The 23,062-nt window shown below is 36.8% G+C and overlaps 1 protein-coding gene across 2 annotated transcripts in view; it reads right to left on the bottom strand.

The window, feature by feature from the left end:
* LOC136833435 (T-cell activation inhibitor, mitochondrial-like) overlaps positions 1–23,062 on the bottom strand; it is a 104,081-nt gene that overhangs the window by 29,419 nt on the left and 51,600 nt on the right. Inside the window, exons 6-9 of one of the 2 annotated variants that reach the window (XM_067095595.1) lie at positions 20,269–20,369; positions 18,541–18,684; positions 17,119–17,250; positions 1,228–3,239 (exon numbers count right to left, since the gene is read on the bottom strand). In XM_067095595.1, the coding sequence (XP_066951696.1) occupies positions 3,008–3,239; positions 17,119–17,250; positions 18,541–18,684; positions 20,269–20,369 (609 nt within the window). In that variant the 3' untranslated portion in view covers positions 1,228–3,007. Of the gene's footprint in view, positions 1–1,227; positions 3,240–17,118; positions 17,251–18,540; positions 18,685–20,268; positions 20,370–23,062 lie in introns of those variants that run through there. The other variant, XM_067095596.1, reaches the window with a different exon arrangement.

Here is a 23,062-nt window from a genome sequence, read left to right as displayed (position 1 = left end):
TAGTTGTCTAGGTAAGCTATTAGTTGTATTCCTTCTTTCCTGATTCCCAGAAAACTACCGTGCTACTTTTGTAAAAATTCTCGGGGCAATGTTTAGCCCAAAAGGCATGCCTTTGAACCTGTATGTATCTTTCTCTGTCTGGAACCCTAGGAATGACTGAATTGAACGTACTTGGGCAACTGTAGTCATCCAAAACCTTTGGCAAACAATGTACTTGTTCAATGTTGATAGGTCGAGGATCACTCTTTGTTTGGAGGAATCCTTTTTGGGAACACTGAAGAGATGTGCTTGGTGGCAAATACATGCATGTTTCTCTACGGCACCTTTTAACAGGGCCTTCTGCATGCAATCTTCCAGAGAGGTGTCTGGTTCTTGAAAGAACTCCTTTAAAGGCGAGAGGTTGGGGGATGAGACCATTTCCACCCCAGCCCTGTTGAGAACAATGCTGTCCCCAAAGAGAAGACTTCCATTCCCTGTGGTGTCTGAAGCCGAACCCTGACCAAACAATTCCTATTGGTATCCCCTCTTCCTCTACCTTTTCCCTTGATAGGCAATCTGGGCCTTGCTTTTTCCTCTTCCTTTGTAAGATGGTTTTTGGACCTTGTGAAAAGGATGTCCTTGCTGATGTGGCTGCTGCTGACCTTTTGAAGGGGGTTGTCCCTTCTGAACACTTACATGTGTATGAGAAAAAATGTATGAGGAAAAGTTCTGGAGGTGACTGCAGGGTTATTGATTTTTTATCAAAGTGAGCCTTTTTTGAATTGGGTAAAGGGAAATTTGGGGTTTTTTGTTTCCTGAATTCTCCTTTTCCAAGAAGAGCGTACATTGTACAGTTTTGTTGGTGTGCTTGCTTATTGACTTGAGTTACAACAGAATCCTCAAACAGGTCCTTACAGAAGGGGTTAGACTATAATAAAGCAGTCACATAGGGAAGTGACTTGTTGGAGCCTTCCTATGTTTCCATTCGCGCTTTTAAGCGCTAGTCTAAAAAGCCATAGAGTGCTTCCCATAGGGTTCTCATAAGACTTTTAGCCACAGCAGCAAAAAGTGTCCTGGAATCTTCTGGAAGCCTTTTGGTGGCAACTTCTAGCAAGGTGGAAGAGGTTAAGATACTAAGGAGAAGAGTCCTAGCACAGAATTCTGACGAAGCTGTCTCATCTGAGGTTCTTCTCATGGGGGTCCCAAATTACTGAGTAGCCACATCCAAGGGGAGCTTTTTCCTTTCAAAAGGGAGTTGCAGTGTTGCCCATTCCTTGGTGGAATTTAAATTAATAATTAATTGTGGAACATTTCTTTAGTTAAAACTTTTAAATAAAATTATCAAATCTTCAAATTTTTTTGCCTTTTGCAAATAACAGAGATCGTGAGAGAGCACCGACCATGTGCTTGGAAAACAAAGTCCAGTTTTTGGCTTTTGTACAAAAAATTAACACTTGTTCCACAGTTTAAACTAACAACTTTTAACTGGAGCTTAAAAATAAGCACTTAATTTTCAAGTTTAGATGCTTCCATGATTCTTGCTGATGAAAAAATTTGGAATCTAAGCAATTTTGTGAGGAGCGCTGAATCGTCGTGCACACTACTTTGCTAGAACAGGGTAATGGTGGCTGGTCTTTTGCCTGCCCCGGTCATAAACAAGATGACAGACACGCATGCGCAATAGTCACTTCATAGAGTTTTTGATGTAGGAAAAACTGGGTTCAGCTTCATTAAAGATAAGGGAAAATGCCCTCTTATCTTGAGTCCATTATACTCTATCATGTGTCAGTGGTTTCATTACGATACCTGGCTACAAAAATCACTACGATACCTGGCTACAAGACCAGGCTAAAAGATATTTCTTTGATACTAGTCTAGTCACCATGGAGCACTGGCGCACCATGGGGATTAACTCCTTGAGGAAGAAACAAGCGACTACGCTACCAAAAAATCATATGTGCAGGAACTACAGCAAGCTATAGAGATCTCAAATGATAATAAATTGAAAGGTTACATTTTTACAACAAATAGTTACAATTCTTCTTTATAATAATATAGCTGTGTTATAAACATAAAAAGCAAACAACCAAGATATACAGATTTAGAGATTTATAAAAATAAGATAAAATCTTTTCAGCAAGAAATTTATAAAATACCAAAGGTGCACATTTAAATCATGCTGAGCCCTCATTCTGTGTTGGACCACCAAGAGCAATCAGGCAGATTAGGATAATTCTGAAGTAATACTGTGATATCTAGGTCTCTAGCCTGTCTGAGCTACTGAGGTCTATCTAACACCAGACAACTGTAAAATCTTTTTATCATGTAGTTAGTCATAAAATCTGTATACTGTAATTTAATAAGACTCAAAATTTCAAAATGAGGCTTATCAATGTTCTGTGAGGAGAGGTGCTGTTTGAAGAAGCTGACTAGTGTATTGCTGCCAAAGGTCTCATTATTGGCTTTGCACTTCTAATCGCAAGAAACCCCAAGAAATTATTTAATTTTTGAGTTGGGAAAACAATATCCTAGCATGAAGTTTATTAACTAGTTGTGTATTGCTCAGTCATACCTTTTACCATCCATAAAAATTAAAGTAGTACCTTTTTGTCCAGTACATGGCCTGAACTAGACTGTGACCTACTGAAGTTAATCTATTCAAATTCTGCTGTAATATGTTTTGTCTAAAACTCATGAATCTAAAGACTTTGAAAAGCCCTGAAGAACCCTATGTAAAGCCAGTTTGTCCCTGTTATTTGGAATTCCCCATAATTAAAACTTGCTTTCATTCTATTTCCATATCTTTTTTTATGGTAAGGTATATTTTTATACCAAAGTTAAAATTTAAAGCATCTGAGTTTCAACTATGTAAACTTAATTACAGTATAAAATATGATACATCTGATTTTGTTGTCCAATCTTGTATAAATGGCACGCAGGGATATTTCCTAGGAACTGACTAGAGATTAAATATATTTAACTAAAAAGAATGAAAAAGAAACAAATGCCAATGACTGGCAATTATAAGCTAGTCCCAGTTCCAAGGAATACAAACTTCCCCATCAATCATCACTGTATAATAAGTAGTTACCCACAGTCTTGCACCTGACAGCAACACATTTAGACGATGGGAGGAAGTTAATAATCTTTCTAAACAGTCTATCATCATATCTGGCGTTATGGCATCATTTTTTTCGAGGAAGTCTAGCCCAATTTCTTCCTTACACTTGGCATGTAATGCTTTCTCTCGATCCCGAATACTGTATGAAAGAAAATACAGTTTTGTAAAGCTCATACTTGAATAATAATTGTATAACATTCAATATTCCATAGCATAACAAAGCATAATTTCACATATTTTTAATATAAACCAGGATAATGCTGGTTTCAAAGAACACCCATCGCCAATTTTATTTGTATGTAATCCTGTGGCTACTGCAGTGATAAAAAGGTTGAAAGCCCCCTCGATTTGGGACCATCTTGACGTGATGAGGGGGCTCTTGACTGTTCACTTAGGAATCTGTTCCTGGGTTTGAGTCCAAGAATCTCACAGACCATTATATATCTCTTTGAATTAATTTTTGTGGAATTTTCCACTTTTGCTAAAATTTATTGGACCTGATAAACAGGAAATTATATCATAAAGTGGGATTGGGTTTATATCCGAAGCTAAATAGTGGGAACTGTGATAGGACCATCAGCTGCCTGATAATGTTCGGACCTGAGAGATATCAGGTGGAACCATTTTTTAAGGCTGGACCACGGATTCCAGGGGGGTCCGGTTCTGGGGATAGGACTCTCGGCATTCTATCCGGTTTGCCCATAACACGATTGGAGTGGGATGATAGTAGTCTCATAATACCTTCAGTCCTAGCAAGCAGGTTTGGCTTACACTTGGGCCACTATAATCGTGTTGTGCCATCCCCTGTAGGGTAGGGACGTGGACATTTGGGAGTAAATTCTCACTTGTGCCATTGGTGGAAGAATAATCCCCATGAAAGGGTGATATCTTTTTAAGGTTTTCAGGTTTATTATTTTTTTTTCTTTACCTCTCAAATCTTTATGTCTAGCATTCATAAGGATTCGAGTACCCCTGGACCCTCTGATGGTGCTTTTCTGGCATAGATGACGACCACTGCACCCACCTTGGAGATTGAAATTTCTCCAAATTTTGATGACTTCTCAAAAAATAAATTGACAAAAAGCAGTAATAACAAATATCCTGATCCCCCTCCTGACTTCCCCTCCCTTGGACCCTCTAGCCATGCTTCAGTGATGACAACTTCAAGCCAGGACATGGACTTCTCTAGGAAATCTTCATCCAAAATTAAATCCTCAACATAGCCAGGTTGTGTGAAAAATTTGAGAATGCTCCATATCGAAGACTTACCAGTCTGTTGTGATTATGAAATGATCTTGACAGCTCTGAAATCATTTGGAACTGTTGTAGAAATCAGGATGAACTTTATTGATATTGAATCTAAAGGGGAAGCGTGGGTTACCTTTAGTAACCATGATGAGGCTCTAAAGGCTAGTAGTGGGATAAGTGCCATACAAATAGGTCAAGCTACAGTATGAGGAGGCTTAACAGACAAAGTTCCCAAAGACATAGATGTTTATGTGCCATCTAAATGGGCTCAGGATAAACCAGAGAGAAACCAGAATGCAGAGTAAGGACTCCTAAACCTCCTATGTGGTTGGTAGCTTCAGCCAAGGAGGAAAATTATAACTATTATAAATTTTGCAGATTTCTTCAGAAGAAGGTGGGAGGAATAAAGAGCGGTGATATTTCTCGTTGGACCTTGTTGGACATAAAAAATGATGAAATGATTATGAAGATCAAGCCCCACTTAAGCTTTAGTTATGAAAGAGGAGTACTATTTGATAAAGACCTTTATGACATAACAGAAGAAGAAATTCTAGAAATGAGTCTCACTTCAGTTTGGAGAGTGAAAAAGGCAGCTATTAACAACATGATCATTTTAACCTTTGTAGACTCTGAAGTACCTTCTCATGTCATATTTGAAAATGAACGGGTATGGGTACGTTCCTTCCAGGAAAGACCAATGCAGTGCTATCATTGCTTTAAATTTGGCCACCCATCAAAAAACTGCAAAAATGCTAAAATCTGTATAAACTTCTCTGGTATCATAATAATGATGAATGAAATACATAAGCAAAATGTGTTGTCAACTGGAACATAAATCCAATAACAAAAATTGTGAAATTTACAAATTTGAACTTTCTGCACTAAATAAAGCCAATGCAGAGCATATAAGTATTGGTTTTGCATAACGACAATTAGGACAACAACCTAGAAGCTATGCTCAAGTTCTTCGGCCACTGCCCCTATCTACCACTAGGGGTGCAGTGGCAGCACCCTCTAATGTAGCAGGTGCATCAACCCTGTGGTAGTGGCCCAGCCATCAGGATCAGGTGCTTGGCCTGTTGAGGCTAGAGCACAAGCCTCCCAGGAGGATAAGATGGCACTCAACCCAACCACCTTGGAATTGTCTCAGGCAGAGTCTCTGCCTGATTTAATGAAGACTGAGGAGCAAAAGCACCAAAAGAGACATTCCCCCTCATCCTCTCCTCCAATTAAACATGCATCACTTAGTAATAGATACGAAGTACTAAGCTCGATGCAAGAATCCCAGCCTGAATTTAAACAAACTGACAAGAAAGGGAAACAAAATGACACCAGTAAATCAACAGATAATAAATCAAACCTGTCAAGACCATCTCTTGATAATACTCATGAATAAAAGAGAGTAAATGAGAAGGCTCCATTCAAAGGGCCCTCCACCAAGCCCAAAAAATTGTTTTCACGTCAATACTACAATGGAACTGTAGAGGTCTCAGGGCTCGAAGTGAAGAGCAGAAGGCACTGCTCCATGACCATAGCCCAGGTATTGTGTGTCTCCAGGAAACTAAGCTTGGAAGTGCACAATATAATCCTGGGTTAAATTACAGCATATATACTGTGATTCTCCACCACCAGTCGGAGACAGAGCTAAGGGAGGTGGCAGCAATTATTGCGCATAAGTTGTTGCAACACTCCTTGCTATCAATTAATACTCATCTCCAAGCTGTAGCAGTAACTTTCATTTTAGACAAGCAAATTACAGTTTGCTCCATCTATCTTTCTCCTGAGATTTTACTTATAATGATATTCATTTACTGATCACTCAGCTTCCTACTCCTTTCCTCCTCCTTGGTGATTTTAATGCTCACAACCCCATATGGGGTGGGAACATGACAGATGCCAAGGGTAGGATGTTGGAAGATATTATGGATGATCATACTATCACTATACTCAATAACGGAGCCATGACTCATCATAACATCTGCTCCAATACTTATTCGGCTATCGATTTGAGCTTTTGCTCATCTAGTGTTCACACTGATTATGAATGGTCAGTAAATGAATATCCAAATGGGAGTGACCACTTTCCAATTCATATAATAACAGCTGAGAATCAGCCCTCTGCGTCGCCTCCCAAATGGAAGGTAGATGAAGCAGACTGGAAAAAATTTTGTGAGTCTGTTCTCATGGACAAGAATGTAAAATCATTTTCATCCATCTTGGATGCATATAATTACTTCAATGACACCACCATCAACAGTGCAATTGCCTCTATTCCAACAACAAAGGGGAAGCCCTCTAGACCAGCAGTTCCTTGGTGGAACAAAACCTGCAGTAGTATGAGGAAGATCACTAGAAAATGCTACAAAAAGTATACGAGGAGTGGAACTGCCCAAGCCAAAGTTATTTACCAACGTGCTGTGGCCAAGCAAAAAAATTATTTTAAAAAAAGCAAAAAGACAGCTATGAATGTACTACATTAATGGTATTAGCTCAGAAATACCATCTAAAATGATTTGGAAGAAAATTAAAAAACTAAATGGCAAGTTTGTCCCTGAACCTCTGCCTACCCTTAAGATAAATGGTGAGCTAATCACCCAACCAGAGAGGGTCGCAGGAAAATGAGGAGAACATTTCTCAAGAATATAAAGTAGTGAGAACTATTCTCTAGAATTCCAAGACATTAGAAATGCCCAGATTTCTCTTGATTTAAGTGAAAATAATTTTGAACCATATAATACAAAATTTACACTGCAGGAACTCAAAGATGCCTTGCAGAATACCAAACCATGAAGATAAAATACTCTATGAAATGCTGAAACATCTCCCAGAAAAGTCAAGGGAATTTCTTTTAGATATAATAAACGAAATCCAGAAATTATCATTAATCCTTCCTATGAAGAAACCAAACAAGGATCCTGCTTTACCCAGCAGCTACTGACCAATAGCTCTCACCAGTTGTGTTTGTAAGCAGATGGAAAAGATGATTAACACCAGACTTGTATGGCACTTAGAAAAACTAGATCTATTTTAGATCCCCCTTGCTCAGGCTCTCAAACACATCTGGCGAGAGCTATTGGTCTGTAGCTGCTGGGTAAAGCATGATCCTTGTTTGGTTTCTTCATAGGAAGGATTAATGATAATTTCCAGCTCTTAAGAATACTACCAGTTTCCCAGATTTTGTTTATTATATCTAAAGGGAATTTCTCTGACTTTTCTGGGAGATCTTTCAGCATTTCATAGAGTATTTTATCTTCCCCAGGGGCTGATGGTTTGGTGTCCTGCAAGGCATCTTTGAGTTCCTGCAGTGTAAATTCTGCATCATATGGTTCAAAATTATTTTCACTTAAATCAAGAGAAACCTGGGCATTTCTAATGTCTTGGAATTCTAGAGAATAGTTCTCACTTCTTGATATTCTTGAGAAATGTCCTCCGAATTTTTCTGCTACCCTCTCTGGTTGGGTGATTAGGTCACCATGTATCTTAAAGGTAGACCTTACAGACCTTACAGTTCGTTTGGGTTGCCCCAAGTCCCTCAGTGTGAGGCACCTCTGATGTCTACCAGAGAATTGCTAATGCATCTTCCAGTATATTTTGCATCTTCCATTCTTGGATGGTCTGGGATGCATCTTAGATATTTGTCGAGCTTATTCTTAAACACATCTACGCTCACTCCTGATATGTTTCTCAGATGAGCTGGTAGCGCATTGAATAGATGCTGCATTATCGATGCTGGTCTTGCGGTGGATTAATGTCCTGTGTGCTTTCCTTAGTTTTCCTGGTATCGTTTTGGGCACTATTAATCTACCTCTGCTTGCTCTTTCTGATATTTTTAGCTCCATGATGTTTTCAGTAATTCCTTCTATCTGTTTCCATGCCTGGATAATCATGTAGCGTTCTCTTCTTCTTTCAAGACTATATAAATTTAAGAATTGTAGTCTTTCCCAGTAGTCAAGGTCCTTAACTTCTTCTATTATAGCTGTAAAGGACCTTTGTACACTCTCTATTTGTGCAATATCCTTTTGATAGTGTGGGTACCATATTATATTACAATATTCAAGTGGACTACGTATGTACGTTTTATAAAGCATAATCATGTGTTCAGCTTTTCTTGTTTTGAAGTGCCGGAACAACATTCCCATTTTTGCTTTGCATTTTGCCAATATTATTGCTATTTGGTCATTGCATAACATATTCCTATTCAACATCACACCAAGGTCTTTAACTGCTTCCTTATTTGTGATTGTCTCATTATTAGGACCTTTATATGCATATAGCATTCCTTCTTTATCACCATAGTCTATTGATTCAAATTTATCAGAGTTAAATACCATCCTATTTACCTTTGCCCATTTATATATATTGTTTAGGTCTCTTTGTAGCGAGTTCCTATCTTCATCACAAGTAATCTCTCTACTTATTCTTGTGTCATCCGCGAAACTTCTCACTACCGAGTCCTTAACATTACTGTCTATGTCTGCAGTCATAATCACAAACAGCAATGCAGCTAACACCGTAACTTGTGGCACACCGAATATTACCGTAGCTTCATCCGATTTCTCATCATTAGCAATCACTATCTATTTTCTGTTTTGCAAAAATTCTTTTATCCATCTTCCAACTTTATCCACAATGTTATGTTTTCTAATTTTTTTTGTTAATATATTATGGTCCACCTTGTCAAAAGCTTTTTGCAAAGTCTAGGTAAACCACATCTGTATCTTTTTCGTTTATCATAGTGAGCTATTAATTCACATTCTGTGCTACTATATTTCTCACAGATTTTTCCTTGATTGGTGTCTCCCATATATCGCGGTTCCCCCTTGATTCCTGTTTTTTCTATCTGATCTATAAGTTTGGAAACCCTTTATCTGATCATCATTACTAGTCTCTTGTGAGTACCAGGTTTCACTTATATTCATTATATCTATTTTTTCAGTTTGGGTTAGTTCTTCTAAGAACTCTATTTTTCTTTTTGAGTTACTCGAAACTAGACCTTGTGCATTCATCACTATGATGGTTTGTGTTTTATCCCCATTATCTAATAAGGGTAATAATAAGGATTTTCCCATGTCTCTTTCCTGCTCTGGTATGTTGTTCTTTTCTTCATTTCCATAACTTCGGACATTAAAAAATCCAACTTTTCCAAAATAGTTGATCTTCCATCTTCATAATTATTCATTTTGTGTATGTATCTCCACCTATCTCCATATCTGCACCATCCATTTGCATCGTAGATACATTGCTTTTTTGCATTGTACCTGGGAGCTGATGCCTCATATCTTGGTGCTGACATTTCATAATGTGGTGCCGGCTTGCTTTTTTCCTTCGTCACATACTCTTTATTCTTTCCTTTGTTTGTTTCATTTTTACTTTGATTTTTTATATGTATTTGCTTTTGATTTTCGTTCTTCATGGCGACAGGATGTATGTAACTGCATTTTTTTTAAAATTTGCAATCTTTTCCTTCTTTCAGATTTCAGCATATTTTTGGATGTAGATCGCTGCATTCAACCTCATAACCATCTAGATATGCACATTTGCTGTAGATTTCATAGTTGTGACATATTTTGGGATGTTTGTAGTGACATCTTTCACCGAATCTGCAATTTCCTCTTTGTAGAAGAGTGCAGACTATGTCTTTCTTTTCTTTTTTTTCTTGCTCATTCCCTTCAATATGTATATCAGGGTACAGCCTCTTTGGGATTTTTTTTTTGTGTTGTCATTTCATAGTTTATTTCTTCGTATGTATGCTTTTGTATTGCCTCATATGTAGAGTCTATGAGATTCTCTGCATCCATACTCTTATCCTGTTCTTTGTTTTCAGGGACAAACTTGCCATTTAGTTTTCCATTTTCTTCCAAATCATTTTGAATGGTGTTTTTGAGCTAATGCCATTAATATAGTACATCCATGACTCTCTTTTTGCTAAACAGAGCCAAACAATAGGAGTTTTCTGTGATTGGGAAAAGGCATATGACACCAAATGGTGTATGGCATTATAAAAAAGGAAAAATGATCAGATTTATAAATTCTTTTTATCAGAAAGATATATAAAGGTAAGAGTTGGGAATCATGTATCACGACCTTTCTTACAAGAAGAGGGAGTTCCTCAGGGTAGTGTCCTTAGTGCCACCCTTTTTGCTATTGCCATTAATGGAGTATTAGAAAAGATATCATCACCAGTAAAAGGCTCTTTATTTGTAGATGATTTGGCGCTGTACTGCACAGGATATGATGCAGCATCTAATAGCAGGTTCATGCAAAGAACCATTGTTAAGTAAACAAGTGGTCTAATGAGCAAGGGTTTCGATTTTCTGAACCTAAAACTGTCGCTGTTCGGTTCTGCAGACGCCAAACTAAGGAAACCATTCCAACTCTTATCTTAAATGGAATTATTTTACCTTACTCTACTGAAGTAAAATTTTTAGGAATGGATTTTGATGAAAAGCTCACTTGGAATAATCATATTGACCAATTAAAAGTGAAAGTGAAGAGATCACTAAATATTTTAAAAGTAGTATCTAATTTTAATTGGGATGCTGATAAGGCTTTATAATGCAGTATGTTTATCTAAGTTAGACTATGGGTGCCAGGTATACTCATCTGCTTCAAAGACCAAACTTAGGGAATTGGACGCTGTGCATAATATGGAGCTAAGGATCTGCACTGGAGTTTTTAGAACGTCACCAATTGAAAGTATTTATGTAGACTCCCATCAGCTACCACTGGACTTGAGGAGGCATGAGCTAGGTCTGAGACACACCATGCAGCTGAAAAGCTTGAAGGAGAATCCTTCTTTTGAGATCTTAAAACAGTGTGACTCAAGTCTTTTTGGATCTAGATCTTCAACACCATTTCAAATCAGACAGCTGGGTGAACTGGAGGATGAAAGTATAAAAATGCAGTAGATCCTACAAGTGAAACATCCTGCTATCCCTCCATGGTTTATTCCAGCAATAGATGTCTGCATTAAAGAGACAAAGAAGAAAGGTTGTCTGGCAGAAGTCAGAAACAAGTTTTTGGAGCGTGATGAGAGGCATATAAATGACAGGAAAATCTATGCTGATGGATCAAAATTGGAAGATGGAGTAGGATGTGCAGTGGTGTGTGAGGGGGAATCATACATAAAAAAGTTATCAGACTCGTCATGAATATTCACTGCTGAAGCAACAACCATAGTTGATGCTTTAAATCTTGCATCTGATAAGAAATTTAAATCCACAGTGATATACAGTGACTCAAGGAATGTTTTAGAAGGCCTAAAGAAGTTTAACCCTACCCATCCCTTAATTCAAAAGGCTCAGGAATGGCTTTTTATCTTTCTGTTCACCACAAATCAGCAAAGTTTTGTTGGATTCCTGGGCACACTGGTCTAGAAGGGAAAAAACTGGCTGATAGTAAAGCAAAGGATGCTGCAAGATGTGATTTCTTAACTAATAAGGTGCCACATTTGGATATGCGTCCAGTCATCAGACAATACATTCGTACAAAATGGCAGCAGAGATGGACTTCCCCCATTTTATCCACAAATAGGAAGTACAGAAACATTAGAAAAAGTGTCGATTTTTGGAGTTCGGGTTTTAATCGTAACAGAAGATTTGAGATCATCCTAACACGGCTTAGGACTGGCCATACCCACCCGCTTCACTCATAGGTTTACTTTAAAGGGAGTCAGTGCCCCAGTTTATGCTCACTGTGGTGGTCAACTATCTGTTGAGCACATGCTGGTGCACTGTCCTAAATTTAATCGCCTTAGGGTAAAGTACTTGCTAACTGGGAATACTATTTTAGAAATTTTAAATGATGACATTGAGGTATATAACCTTATGAGTTATCTGAAAGAATCTGGTTATTTTAATAAGATATGATTTCAGTATACAGTATTTAGTAAAGATTTTAGTCATATTCATTCTTATACTAAGTATATATTTTGAATATAAAAGTTTAATATATATTTATTTTTTGTTGGTTCTATCTAATATCATTCTTCATTTTTTGCGTTCATATTTTAACACTGAATTTTACTAGTATATCATCATTCACCTATTAATTATTAATCACAACTTGTTGAGCAGCCACCACCGAACCCAAGGAAAAAGTGTCCAAGGACCTGTGGGCAATGTCCCGAAGATAGAAGGATGTGAAGGTAGTTTGACGAAGCCAAGTACCAGCCTTCAAAATCCTATGAACAGATAAGTTCTTAAAAGCTAATAAGGGCTTAAACCCTAATATCATATGCTCTTGCACACACTGAGTTAGAATCTGAGGTTGTAGAAGAACTATAAGCATGTCTAATAACCTCACGAAGCCAGGAGGTGGTATTCTTGGACACTTCTTTCTTGATCCGGCCTGAGCTTACAAAAAGTCTGACACCCCAGCCTGAGGTGATTGAATCCTTTTTAGGTAACCATGCAGTGCCCTGACAGGGCATAAGAGCAATTCGTCTGGGTCGTTATCAACAAAACCTCCCAAAGAAGGGATGGATTCAAATCTGTCATCATGAACCAAAAGATTTTGAGTCTTAGCCACGAATTCTGGGACAAATTCGAAGGCTACCGACCCCCAACCCCTCGTGTTTAACATTAAAAGAGAGACCATGGAGTTCGCCCACTCTCTTCGATGAAGCCAAAGCTAGTAAGAAGACTGGTTTAAAGGGAGCGCACTCTTCAGATTTTTTATGAATATTTTTGAAATTTAAAAAAATGGTTAAATGGCCGTAAGACATGAGCAACACCTTCGTTATCACGTGACCAAAGCATTTTTTGAAATATTAAAATTGATGGGGTTTTGGGCCTTCGCCCCCACACGGTGAGTAGGTAGGGCTGACGTTTGGCTCTAATGACTATTGTCATTTTTTCCTTTATTCGCCTAATTTATTCATTATTTTGATTTTTATATCACCTTATCTCCTAAGTCTGGCAGTGTCTGGCAACAACAATGGCTTGTTCCTTGGTGAATGCGTGGTAGGAGACAGGGTTGCCACCACGTTGAAAAGAACACTTTTACTCAGCAGACCGCTATTTCGGTGTTTTGCTGTCTTTTTTTACATCCAGTAACTCTAAATACAATCTATATACTTTCACCTTCAAAAATACGCTCACAGATGATGAAATGAATAAAGGATGATGAAAAGGGAGTATATGATGACAAGTTCATTATATCAAATCTCGGTTAGATAAAATAGTGTCGGTATTAGTGCAAGGTAGGAAATTGCAGGGGTAAAGTTCAGGTCGAATTCTCTGCCAATAGATGGGATACTGATATTTTAATGAAGTGCCAATTGTGTAGGTTTACAGTTAGTGCCCAGCAAAGCGAATTAGCAATGGGAAATCTCAGCACCATCAATTGAGTGAGATAAATATTGAGGAAATTGAACACAACTTTGGCTATGAGAAATTCAACTTGCTAACACATCTGTTTGGCACAAGTGAAAGTATAAAAGAAGTTCTTCATTCGAGAGACAAAAAGGCTTGAAAATCAAACTCCAAAGACCAAAAAGACCAAACAAGTGAAAAAAACGACTGAAAATGAGTCAAGAATATCAGCCTGGTAGCTACTAAACTTCTAGTTTCTTAGTTTCAAACAAGGCAACAATGAGTCAGGTGGTACTTGATGATACCCTCACCTCGGTGAATAATACCCCTTTTATAGAGGGAAGGGGGTGACCTGGAGCCAGAAATCACCAAAATAATGCTCTAAGGTAAGTTTTTTCCATGAGTGCCAAAAAAACCACTTGTTGATCTTTACGGTCGTTTTTCTCAGTTTTCACTTTTTTGCACTTCAAACGCAAACTACATTTTTATTTTTAGGCCAATTTTAAAGTTAAATATACCATTGGAAAGAGGAAAGAAAGACGAATATTTGTTTGGGGCTAGATTTTTTCTTAGGTTGACGAGGAACCGGTGATAATCAAATTATACAAATTTGGGGGGAAAATCCCCCCTCGCCCCCATCCAAAAAAAAAAAGGAAAAGTAGAAAAACTCTTCCCATTATTTTTTTCATACTGTGATATACTTTCTGTGTATGAAGCCGCATTGCAATAGCTCTAAAAATGAAGGAGGTGAATCATTTTTAATTTTTTTATTTATTTTTTATTTTTTTAATAAAATCCAAAATAATCATCCGATCACTCTCAAATTTTTCCTGGAACATCACCTTATATATATGTATAACATATAAAAATTCCATAAAAATCGGAGCATTATTTCTATGTAAGCGTGCGCTACCCTTAAGGGTCAAGTCTGTCAGAAGATTGTTGTAATGGTTCATTGGGGTCAGATCCCAACTAGTAGGACCCCGAATGGGGCTTGAGTGAGACTACTTGGCACCAGAGTCAGATCCCAACTAGGAGGACCCCGTAGGAGGGTAGTGCCGTCAGTGCACCTCATATGGTACACTGCAGGCATTACTTAACATTCTTTGCAGCGTGCCTTCGGCCCCTAGCTGCAACCCCTTTCATTCCTTTTCCTGTCCTCCTTTCATATTCTCTTTCTTCACCTTACTTTCCACCCTCTCCTACAACTGATTCATAGTGCAACTGCAAGGTTTTCCTCCTGTTACACCTTTCAAACCTTTACTTTCAATTTCAATTTTAGTGCTGAATGACCTCATAGGTCCCAGTGCTTGGCCTTTGGCCTAAATTCATCTCACCTCATCAACTAATAGGAAGTTTAAGTTCTCAAGGAAAACAAGACTGCTAAAAGCTTTTGAGTAGCATTGGGGTTTCCCATGAAGAAGACAGGTCGATATCTTTTAGGAGCAGAACCAAATCCAAAGCAGCCCTGTAGCCTTTGATGGCAGACACACAAAAAATTTTCTCCCTCCAGAGAAATGCCAGGAAATTTTATTTGAGAAAACTGTTTAAACTTTCCAATAAAAATTATGTGCTTCTTGTGAAGACCAACCTCAACAATTGAAAAGGCTGGTCAAACTGAAAAGCACTTTCTCTGAGATTTAAGGATACAGTAGATAGTAAGTATCCTTTACATCTCAGTACTTCGAGAAAAACAAACTTTCAAGTCCTGAAGAATACCCTTCAGTACCTTCAAGGAACATGAAATGACTGAGATTGACAAGCCATTAAAAACACTTGTGTGGCTAATTTTCAGGTGGCAATTGCCAAGTTTTCCTTCTGATGGCAATTGACATGTTTTCCATCTTTGCATACTGTTGTATACTAATGGAAGAACTAAGTTGATGGGTTCCAAAATTTCTGATTACTACCAGCTGCCCACTCCGATATTTACAAAGCCTTGATAGTTTCTCATTCAATTTTCAGAAATTCATCCCTCAATGGCAATGGAATCAAACTCTATATCCTGCTTGATGACACTCTTTGAAGTCTCTATTACAATGTGTGTGACAGTCTTTGAAGTCTCTATTAAATTGTGTGATTCTGTGAACTAATACTCAACACAGTTACCTTCTATACTACCATGACACCATTACATATAGATGTACAAACTAAAATTCTGAATACCAGTGGATGCTTTGTATTTATGGTGTCCACGAAATAGCATGGCATTCACTGTTCTTAAAATAGACTTGCAGAGCCTAATGCTTGCGTCTGAGGTGGGTCACCACATGCATACTTAGAAGTTCCCTATTACAAATTTTTTGCCAACTATCTACCCTTCCACTGCCTATCATGGCTTTGTGTACTGGTACCTGGCAAAAGTTAACTTCTAAACTGCACTAGCTTTATTAAAATCACCAATGTGGATGGTTAGTATTCAATAACTCCACACATCTTACGTACTTTCTACTATGTAATATTGTTCAGTCTTCAAGCATGCTCATCATTACTTTGACTCTCAATTTTTTTTTCTTTTTACTAGTTTGTCCACTGCCTCTTCAGAGTATTTTTGCTTCTGTGATATGTGACTATTCTGCTTTCAGTACATATATTTATTTTGTATAAAAAGAGAGGTTTCCTGTTCATGCCTGTTGCTTACTTTCTGACTAATCTTATTTACATAATGTTGGATAACATACCTAGGCAACATACCTAGTAAGCCTTCTTATGATTTGTCTGAAGAAAAAAGGAATATTTAATTAATTTCCTTAGACACCCAAAGTAACCATGCACTACACTTGGCTAACCATGAAATATTGTCTTCTTTTATTACAGTAATACTGTGGCTATATGGAAGTGCTGTAAGTGAGCCAGGCTTCCCTAGCCCATATTGTTCCTTATGCCTTTTTCTGTTTATTTTACATACAAGTATTTTAACCTTCCATTATACATCTATCATCATTCACAATGTTACTATTAAGGATATTAGTGCTTAGGTTAAACAAGGTCCTTTTTTTTATTTTTACCAACTTGAAATCTTGGAAAAGAAAACAGACTATCATCTCTGTAAAGCAGAAATATAGAATGAAATGGGAATGACCCTCAGTCTATATAGAATGTTTGTTCAGGCTAATTATTTTATTTAAATAATGGAACAGGCTGTATGTTTCATGTAAAACAAAACAAAAATTGGTAATGAACCACTGCATCATGCTGACATCCATGCTAACCAAAAAATAATATATGGTAATAGGATACACGAAGTTAAAAGACCTTTTGTGCCTTTTGTTTTTTACAGGATAAACATAACCTGGAGTCATTTTACTATCCAGAGGGTGAAATGATTATTAATTAATTGATTAAACTACTTGTTAAAGTTGACAAAAATAAGTTTATACTCACTGAAGATATACAAAATACAAGACTACATATTCTTAACAATACATTCTTTCGACTAATGGCTAGGGTACCTACCTCTCATAACTAAGTATTCTTTGCTGAGCATGCTCTATATTCTCGGTGATAAAGTTTACTAAAAGCCAAGGAGGACATGAAGAAGGTGTCAAAATCTGCCCAGTTGGAGAAAGCATAAGGGGTCCCGCTGCTCTGAAATACAAGATAACCTATTTCAGTTATAATGAGTTACAGTATATACATATCACTTATCATCTCTACAGCAACTTTATCTCTCCTAGTATCTTCCCTTTCTGTACTCCTTAGTAGCTTCTGCCATTACCATGAAACAGCCCTCTTCACTCTAGTTTTTGGAGTTCTGGTACAGTAACATCACTAGGTTGAGAACTCCTTCTGGTACCCTCTGCTTCAGTACTGTCCATGCTCTAGCAATCTTTTTCTTAATATAATTTCTATACAACTGTATTAATATTGTAATGCAAATGAAGCTCATGGCAATGAAAATTTTCAATTCTCATAGGACTGGATGCACCACATGCTCTTTTCCCTTATACTGTATATTATTTACTTATGCTTCTCCCTATTCCTCTGGCCCTTTACCTTCATTTGTTATATTTTCATATATTTTAGTTGGTTTATCACTCACTGGGTCACCAGTTTTTAGTAAACTGTTTCTTACTGCTGACAGTTTGGGGGACTGTCTTCTCAAGACCCTCTAACCTACAGTATTATGTTAAATTCTAAATTAGTCCTTCAGTAATGCCACTAACCTCTTGTTCATGTTCATTCATGTCAACTTTAATTTCTCTATATGTCCTTCTAACAGCTTGCCCATTTTTCCTCAACAACTTTGCTACTTCACTTTACCATGCTGAGATTGTGTCCATTCCTTTGACTTCTTTGCTGCTGCCACTTGCCATTTTTTCACTACAAGAAATTTAATGAAATTGGAAAAATTCTTACAATTTACACCAAAGAACTTTGAGGTGAGTAACATTTAATAGTAACCCTAACTTTCACAACTACTGACATGAGAGATGGTATATATTAGGAAATTTTAATGATATTTATCTTATACAACCCCTACTTGCATATAGTAGACATAATTACACTAACCCCCACTAACCAACCAGAAATGTCATTTGCTACAAATGACATCATAAAAACCTCACTGGATGAAATATGTACGTCATTTGACATCATCACAATCTCAAAAGGATTAACCACCACTTACCTCTCTTTGCAACTGAAAAAATAGCAGGGTAATTTTTTTTTTCTAAAAGATTTTAAATGTTTTCAGTAGACTTTTTTTTCATGAAAAGAACTACAATACCTGTACTTCTCTTTAAAATTAATAACAGGGATATACCTGCTCTACCATTAAAATAAGCTTTGGTTTTGCAAGAGACTGAACTTCATATTTATAAATACAGTAACTGTAATCTGTACCTACTCCATAATAATGAAACAAACAAATCTTACGATTCAACTACAAGCTGTAAAGATGACAATGACGCAGGCCAAGATTTCGGAAAACCATGGGTTCCATGATAGTCCCCAAGTGCAGTTACAAGTCGCTGAAGTTGCTGGCTGTAATTTTCCGCAAGAAAGAAAGGCTGATACTTTCTGAAAATAAATTAATAAATACACTAAATCAACCAAATATGGAAATAAAAAAGATATGATCATTTTTTCTGGAGCTGCATTATAAAATTAATTCTTACATTCCTCACATTAATAAAAACTTGAAAAGAAATTATTTTAAGAAACAGAACATTATGTCCCAAGGGCATTATTATTTTAGACTTCATTTATTTATAATACTAATTTGAGAGGAATATTTGCATTCACAAGATTCAGAGGTGTAAATTTTAAATTCTAATTAGCTGGTGTGAAGACAGAAATATGGACATCTGCATTACAAATTATTATTAACATTGCAAGGTATTTCCATGATATCAATGGGTTCTACATGTTGATATCACAAAGTTAGTCGTCCATGTTGGAAATATATTATTTGCTAAAAATTATCATTACAACATTCTTTACAGAATGTTTCTCACAAAAGATTTGCCATATTAACTATGCACATATGAAAAAAATCCCATGCCTTATATCCATAAAATGATACATTAATGCAGGTAAAAAACTGAAAACAGAAAATTATATGTATAACTAAAAACCACACTGCAACAAACTTGACAAGGAGTTGAAAACAGAATCCTGTGAAAACTCTGGATACTAGGTAATTACCCTAGTACCTGAGAGGAAATATTTTCTCCAGTCCCCAAGACTTGGACACTTTGCTAGGTAGTTGTCACAAAAATTATGGGGTTGACCAACCAGTAAGTACCAATGTGTTAAACTTGTGTGGCCCATTCTCAGTTGGCAAAGGGCTATTATTCATCTTTGAATTTGATTTTACCAAAGATTTTACCACTAAGAAAGAATTGATCAAGTAATTTACAGCATTCTATAGATATTAGCAACCAAACAATTCTACTTATATTGTCATTAATGCAATTTCTTTTTTTAATCCAATAAGACTGCATTCAGTTATGAAGTAAAAACTGACATTAGATTCCACCATGACAACTGAGTCCGTATGTACTCAATCATATTTTTAACATCAGTAAATAATGTGAATAATTATGAATTTTTCATTTTAACTCTTACTTATACAGTAATATACTGTACATGCATTTCTCATCATATTTCCTCTCTTTCTTTCTTTTTGTTAATATTTTTTGGCCAGTAAATTGTTCAGGAACTCTTACATTTACCTTCGCGTTAACAGCTTGCCTTCATTGAGAAGAGCCCTCAGGTTTGCTGCATGTACTGATTGAACATTTGTTTTTAATTACTGGTATTTATCTCAATTTAGAATTCATAAAAATGTGATGTACTTCTGCATACATCTGCAAAGGGTGACAGGTAATCAGCTAGTACTATATACAAGAGACTTTTAAAGTGGAAATTTTCAAGGAAAATTCACTGGACTGTTTTTAGCATACAGTAGAGCAATTACTGCTTACTTGTTTACTTTATTTGTTTCATTGATTATAAAAGTACTGTATAATGGCTTAGGTTGGAAGTCTGTCAAATTTTTATAATCTGAATGTAACTGGTCTGATAACCAAAATAAAACAATGATTGATAAAAGAATTAAAAAAACAGTTACCAATGCCCATCATACGAAAGAATTCTTACCTATGAGTTACTTGAATATTTCGAAGAGTGTTCGATACCGCCTTCTGCATATCAGGAATTCTCTTTATTAATACATCTTGTTCAGGTACACGAAAAATTCCCTGAAAAATAAAAATATAATTCAATAAATTTTTTGTTTTACAGATACATACATATCACCTTTACTTGTGCTATTATGAGTAGGTCAAAGTGCCCTCAAAAATAAAGTTGAAAAGTTTGTAGCCACAAAACAAGACTTAAAATGGAACAATATTTTTGGCACAAGAAAGCATCCAGTTTCAAAGGTAAATACAAGGACTTAGATCTGATGTTAACAAGAGGTAAATAATAGTCTGCAACTTTTAAAGTCTAAAATAAGAAGAAAAGACTGATGTTAACAAGAGGTAAATAAGTCTGCAACTTTTAAAGTCTAAAATAAGAAGAAAAGACTAATAAAATTGTGCTATGCTTACGTATAATGTTTTACGCCCATTTTAATGTTTTTTCAGTATTTTTTTTTTAACTTATATACCTTATAAGAAGATTTGAGTGGGTTGCGTTATATCAAGACCAATCATAAAGGGAAATGCCATACAACAAACTGCATTTCTTTTATGGAAAAAATGGGGTTATGTTGCAAATGACTGGAACCCACCTACCCCATCAGCCTGTAACAACAATCCCTTCAACACAATTACAAATAAATACCTTCCATTTCACAGAAAATATCAAGCAAAACATGAAAAATGGGAAAGAGGATGAGGTATAAATAATAACAGATATTTGGTGCTCACCATAACCTGCATCCAGTCCAGGCATTTATTGTCATCACTGCTATATACATTAACAAAATTGCCTATTCAGGCACAGTCATCAACATTTTCCATTTCCAAAACACTTCAAAAACTAGAATACAATCACGGTTGCACTCATTCACTTCAATAAGAATGCAACAATTCAGAACTCACTTGCATATTCACAACCCATTCATCAAAGTACTATTTTGTAAATGTTATCATTGCAGTACTGGAAAAGACAACATCATATCAGAGTACATCCACTATGATCACTTGATGCTGACTGATGCCACATTTGGCATCATATCAGAGTACATCCACTATGATCACTTGATGCTGACTGATGCCATATTTGGCATCACAAATGTGACAAGTGCTCAAGACACATAAATGTTGGTGTGGGCAGTGATTCAGCATTTCTCCTAGCAGCACAAAGTTGTTGCCTCTGATGCCTCTCCCACACTTTTTCAAAATAAATTGTCAGAGACTGTTACTTTAATTTTCTGATGTATAAAAAAACTATAACCAACTACAGGTATTCTCAGGGAGCTCATGCCATACATACAATTCTCAGGGAGTTCATACCATATAAACAACAAATTACTTATCAAATAAGTATACACACAGGGCTGAATGTATTATACAAAACAAGATATTTTTATGATAAAATATAGTATTATATACTGTACACTTACCAAATAATTACATAGGTATGAGCTTCCTACCTACAGCAGCCTAAAAATTTCAAAATTCACAGTAGCACTGGTGCTTGTTCTGATGTAGGTACATGCCCCGACCACTAACGGGAACTGTGAAGAACAACTAGGCAGAAAGCTTCGATTCGTTTGCGTCCTTATGTCCAAGAGAGGGGAGAAGGGTGGGCTCCAATCATGTAATTACTTGGTAAGTATATATAAAACTTTATTTTATCCTAAAAATGTCATTTTTATATAAGTGACTTAACAAGTAACTACACAGTTGATTCCACATTGGAAGGAGGTGGGATCTTTGGACATACTCTATACCAAAACATTAAATAAGATAATGAATTTGGCTTAGAAAAGTTGCCAGCATTGATACAATGTTTGTTGTTCCTTACTGGTCAGCGCTCCTCCTGTCTCGCAACAAGCGTGACTGTATAGCCCAGAGTCACTCCTGCACGAGTGGGAACTTTGCAGTTAGGAAAGTACACCCGTGGCTCGCAAAGTTACAAAAGATGCCCCTGCCCTGGGCATAGACCAAAATAGGACCGCAACACTACTACCTACACCGTATTTAAAAACCATTACCCACACTGATAAAAAAAACTGGTGGGCACTCCAGATACAACGTATCTCCAGGTTTCCCAAAACTCAAAACCTTAATTCAAGGTGAAGAAAGCAGAGGAACAGAAGATTCCCTAAGCTTCCTCTCCCAACACCATGCCAGCCATAGATAAAGGTCCTACCGTGTTGCAATTTTTGAAAACGGTCTCTATGTCTTTGAGATAGTGCGTAGCAAACACGGACTTGCGGCCCCAGAAGGTAGATTGCAGGACACTCGAAAGAGACATGTTATGTCTGAAAGCAAGAGAGGTTGCGATAACTCTAATTTTATGGGCATTTACTTTAAAAGCCTGTAAAGTTCTTCTTGAATTTGGGAATGAGATTTGGCAATCAGATTTCTCAGAAAAAATGAAAGAGCATTCTTGAAGAGAGGACAGGAAGGATTTTTGACCAAACACCAGAGGATGTTCGAAGGACCCCTGATTTTTTCAGTCCTCTGAAGGTAATATCTCAGGGCTCTTACTGGAGATAAAAATCTCTCCTCTTCCTCTGTTCCAAGAATGTCCATTAAATTCTTGATAGAGAATGAACAGGGCCTCGGGTTAGAAGGGTCCTTGTTCTTGGCAAGGAATCCCAGCGAAAGGGAGCAAACTGCATCCCCCTTCAAAAATCCAATTCTCTTGTCAATCACTTGGATTTCACTAACGTGCTTGGCCATAGCCAACGCTAGCAAGAAGAGAGTTTTCTCGGTTA

Source organism: Macrobrachium rosenbergii, chromosome 51 (assembly GCF_040412425.1).
Source record: "Macrobrachium rosenbergii isolate ZJJX-2024 chromosome 51, ASM4041242v1, whole genome shotgun sequence".
Taxonomy (NCBI): Eukaryota; Metazoa; Arthropoda; class Malacostraca; order Decapoda; family Palaemonidae; genus Macrobrachium; species Macrobrachium rosenbergii.
Note: the sequence above shows the minus strand (reverse complement) of the source record. Positions and strands in the feature narration are given on the sequence as shown.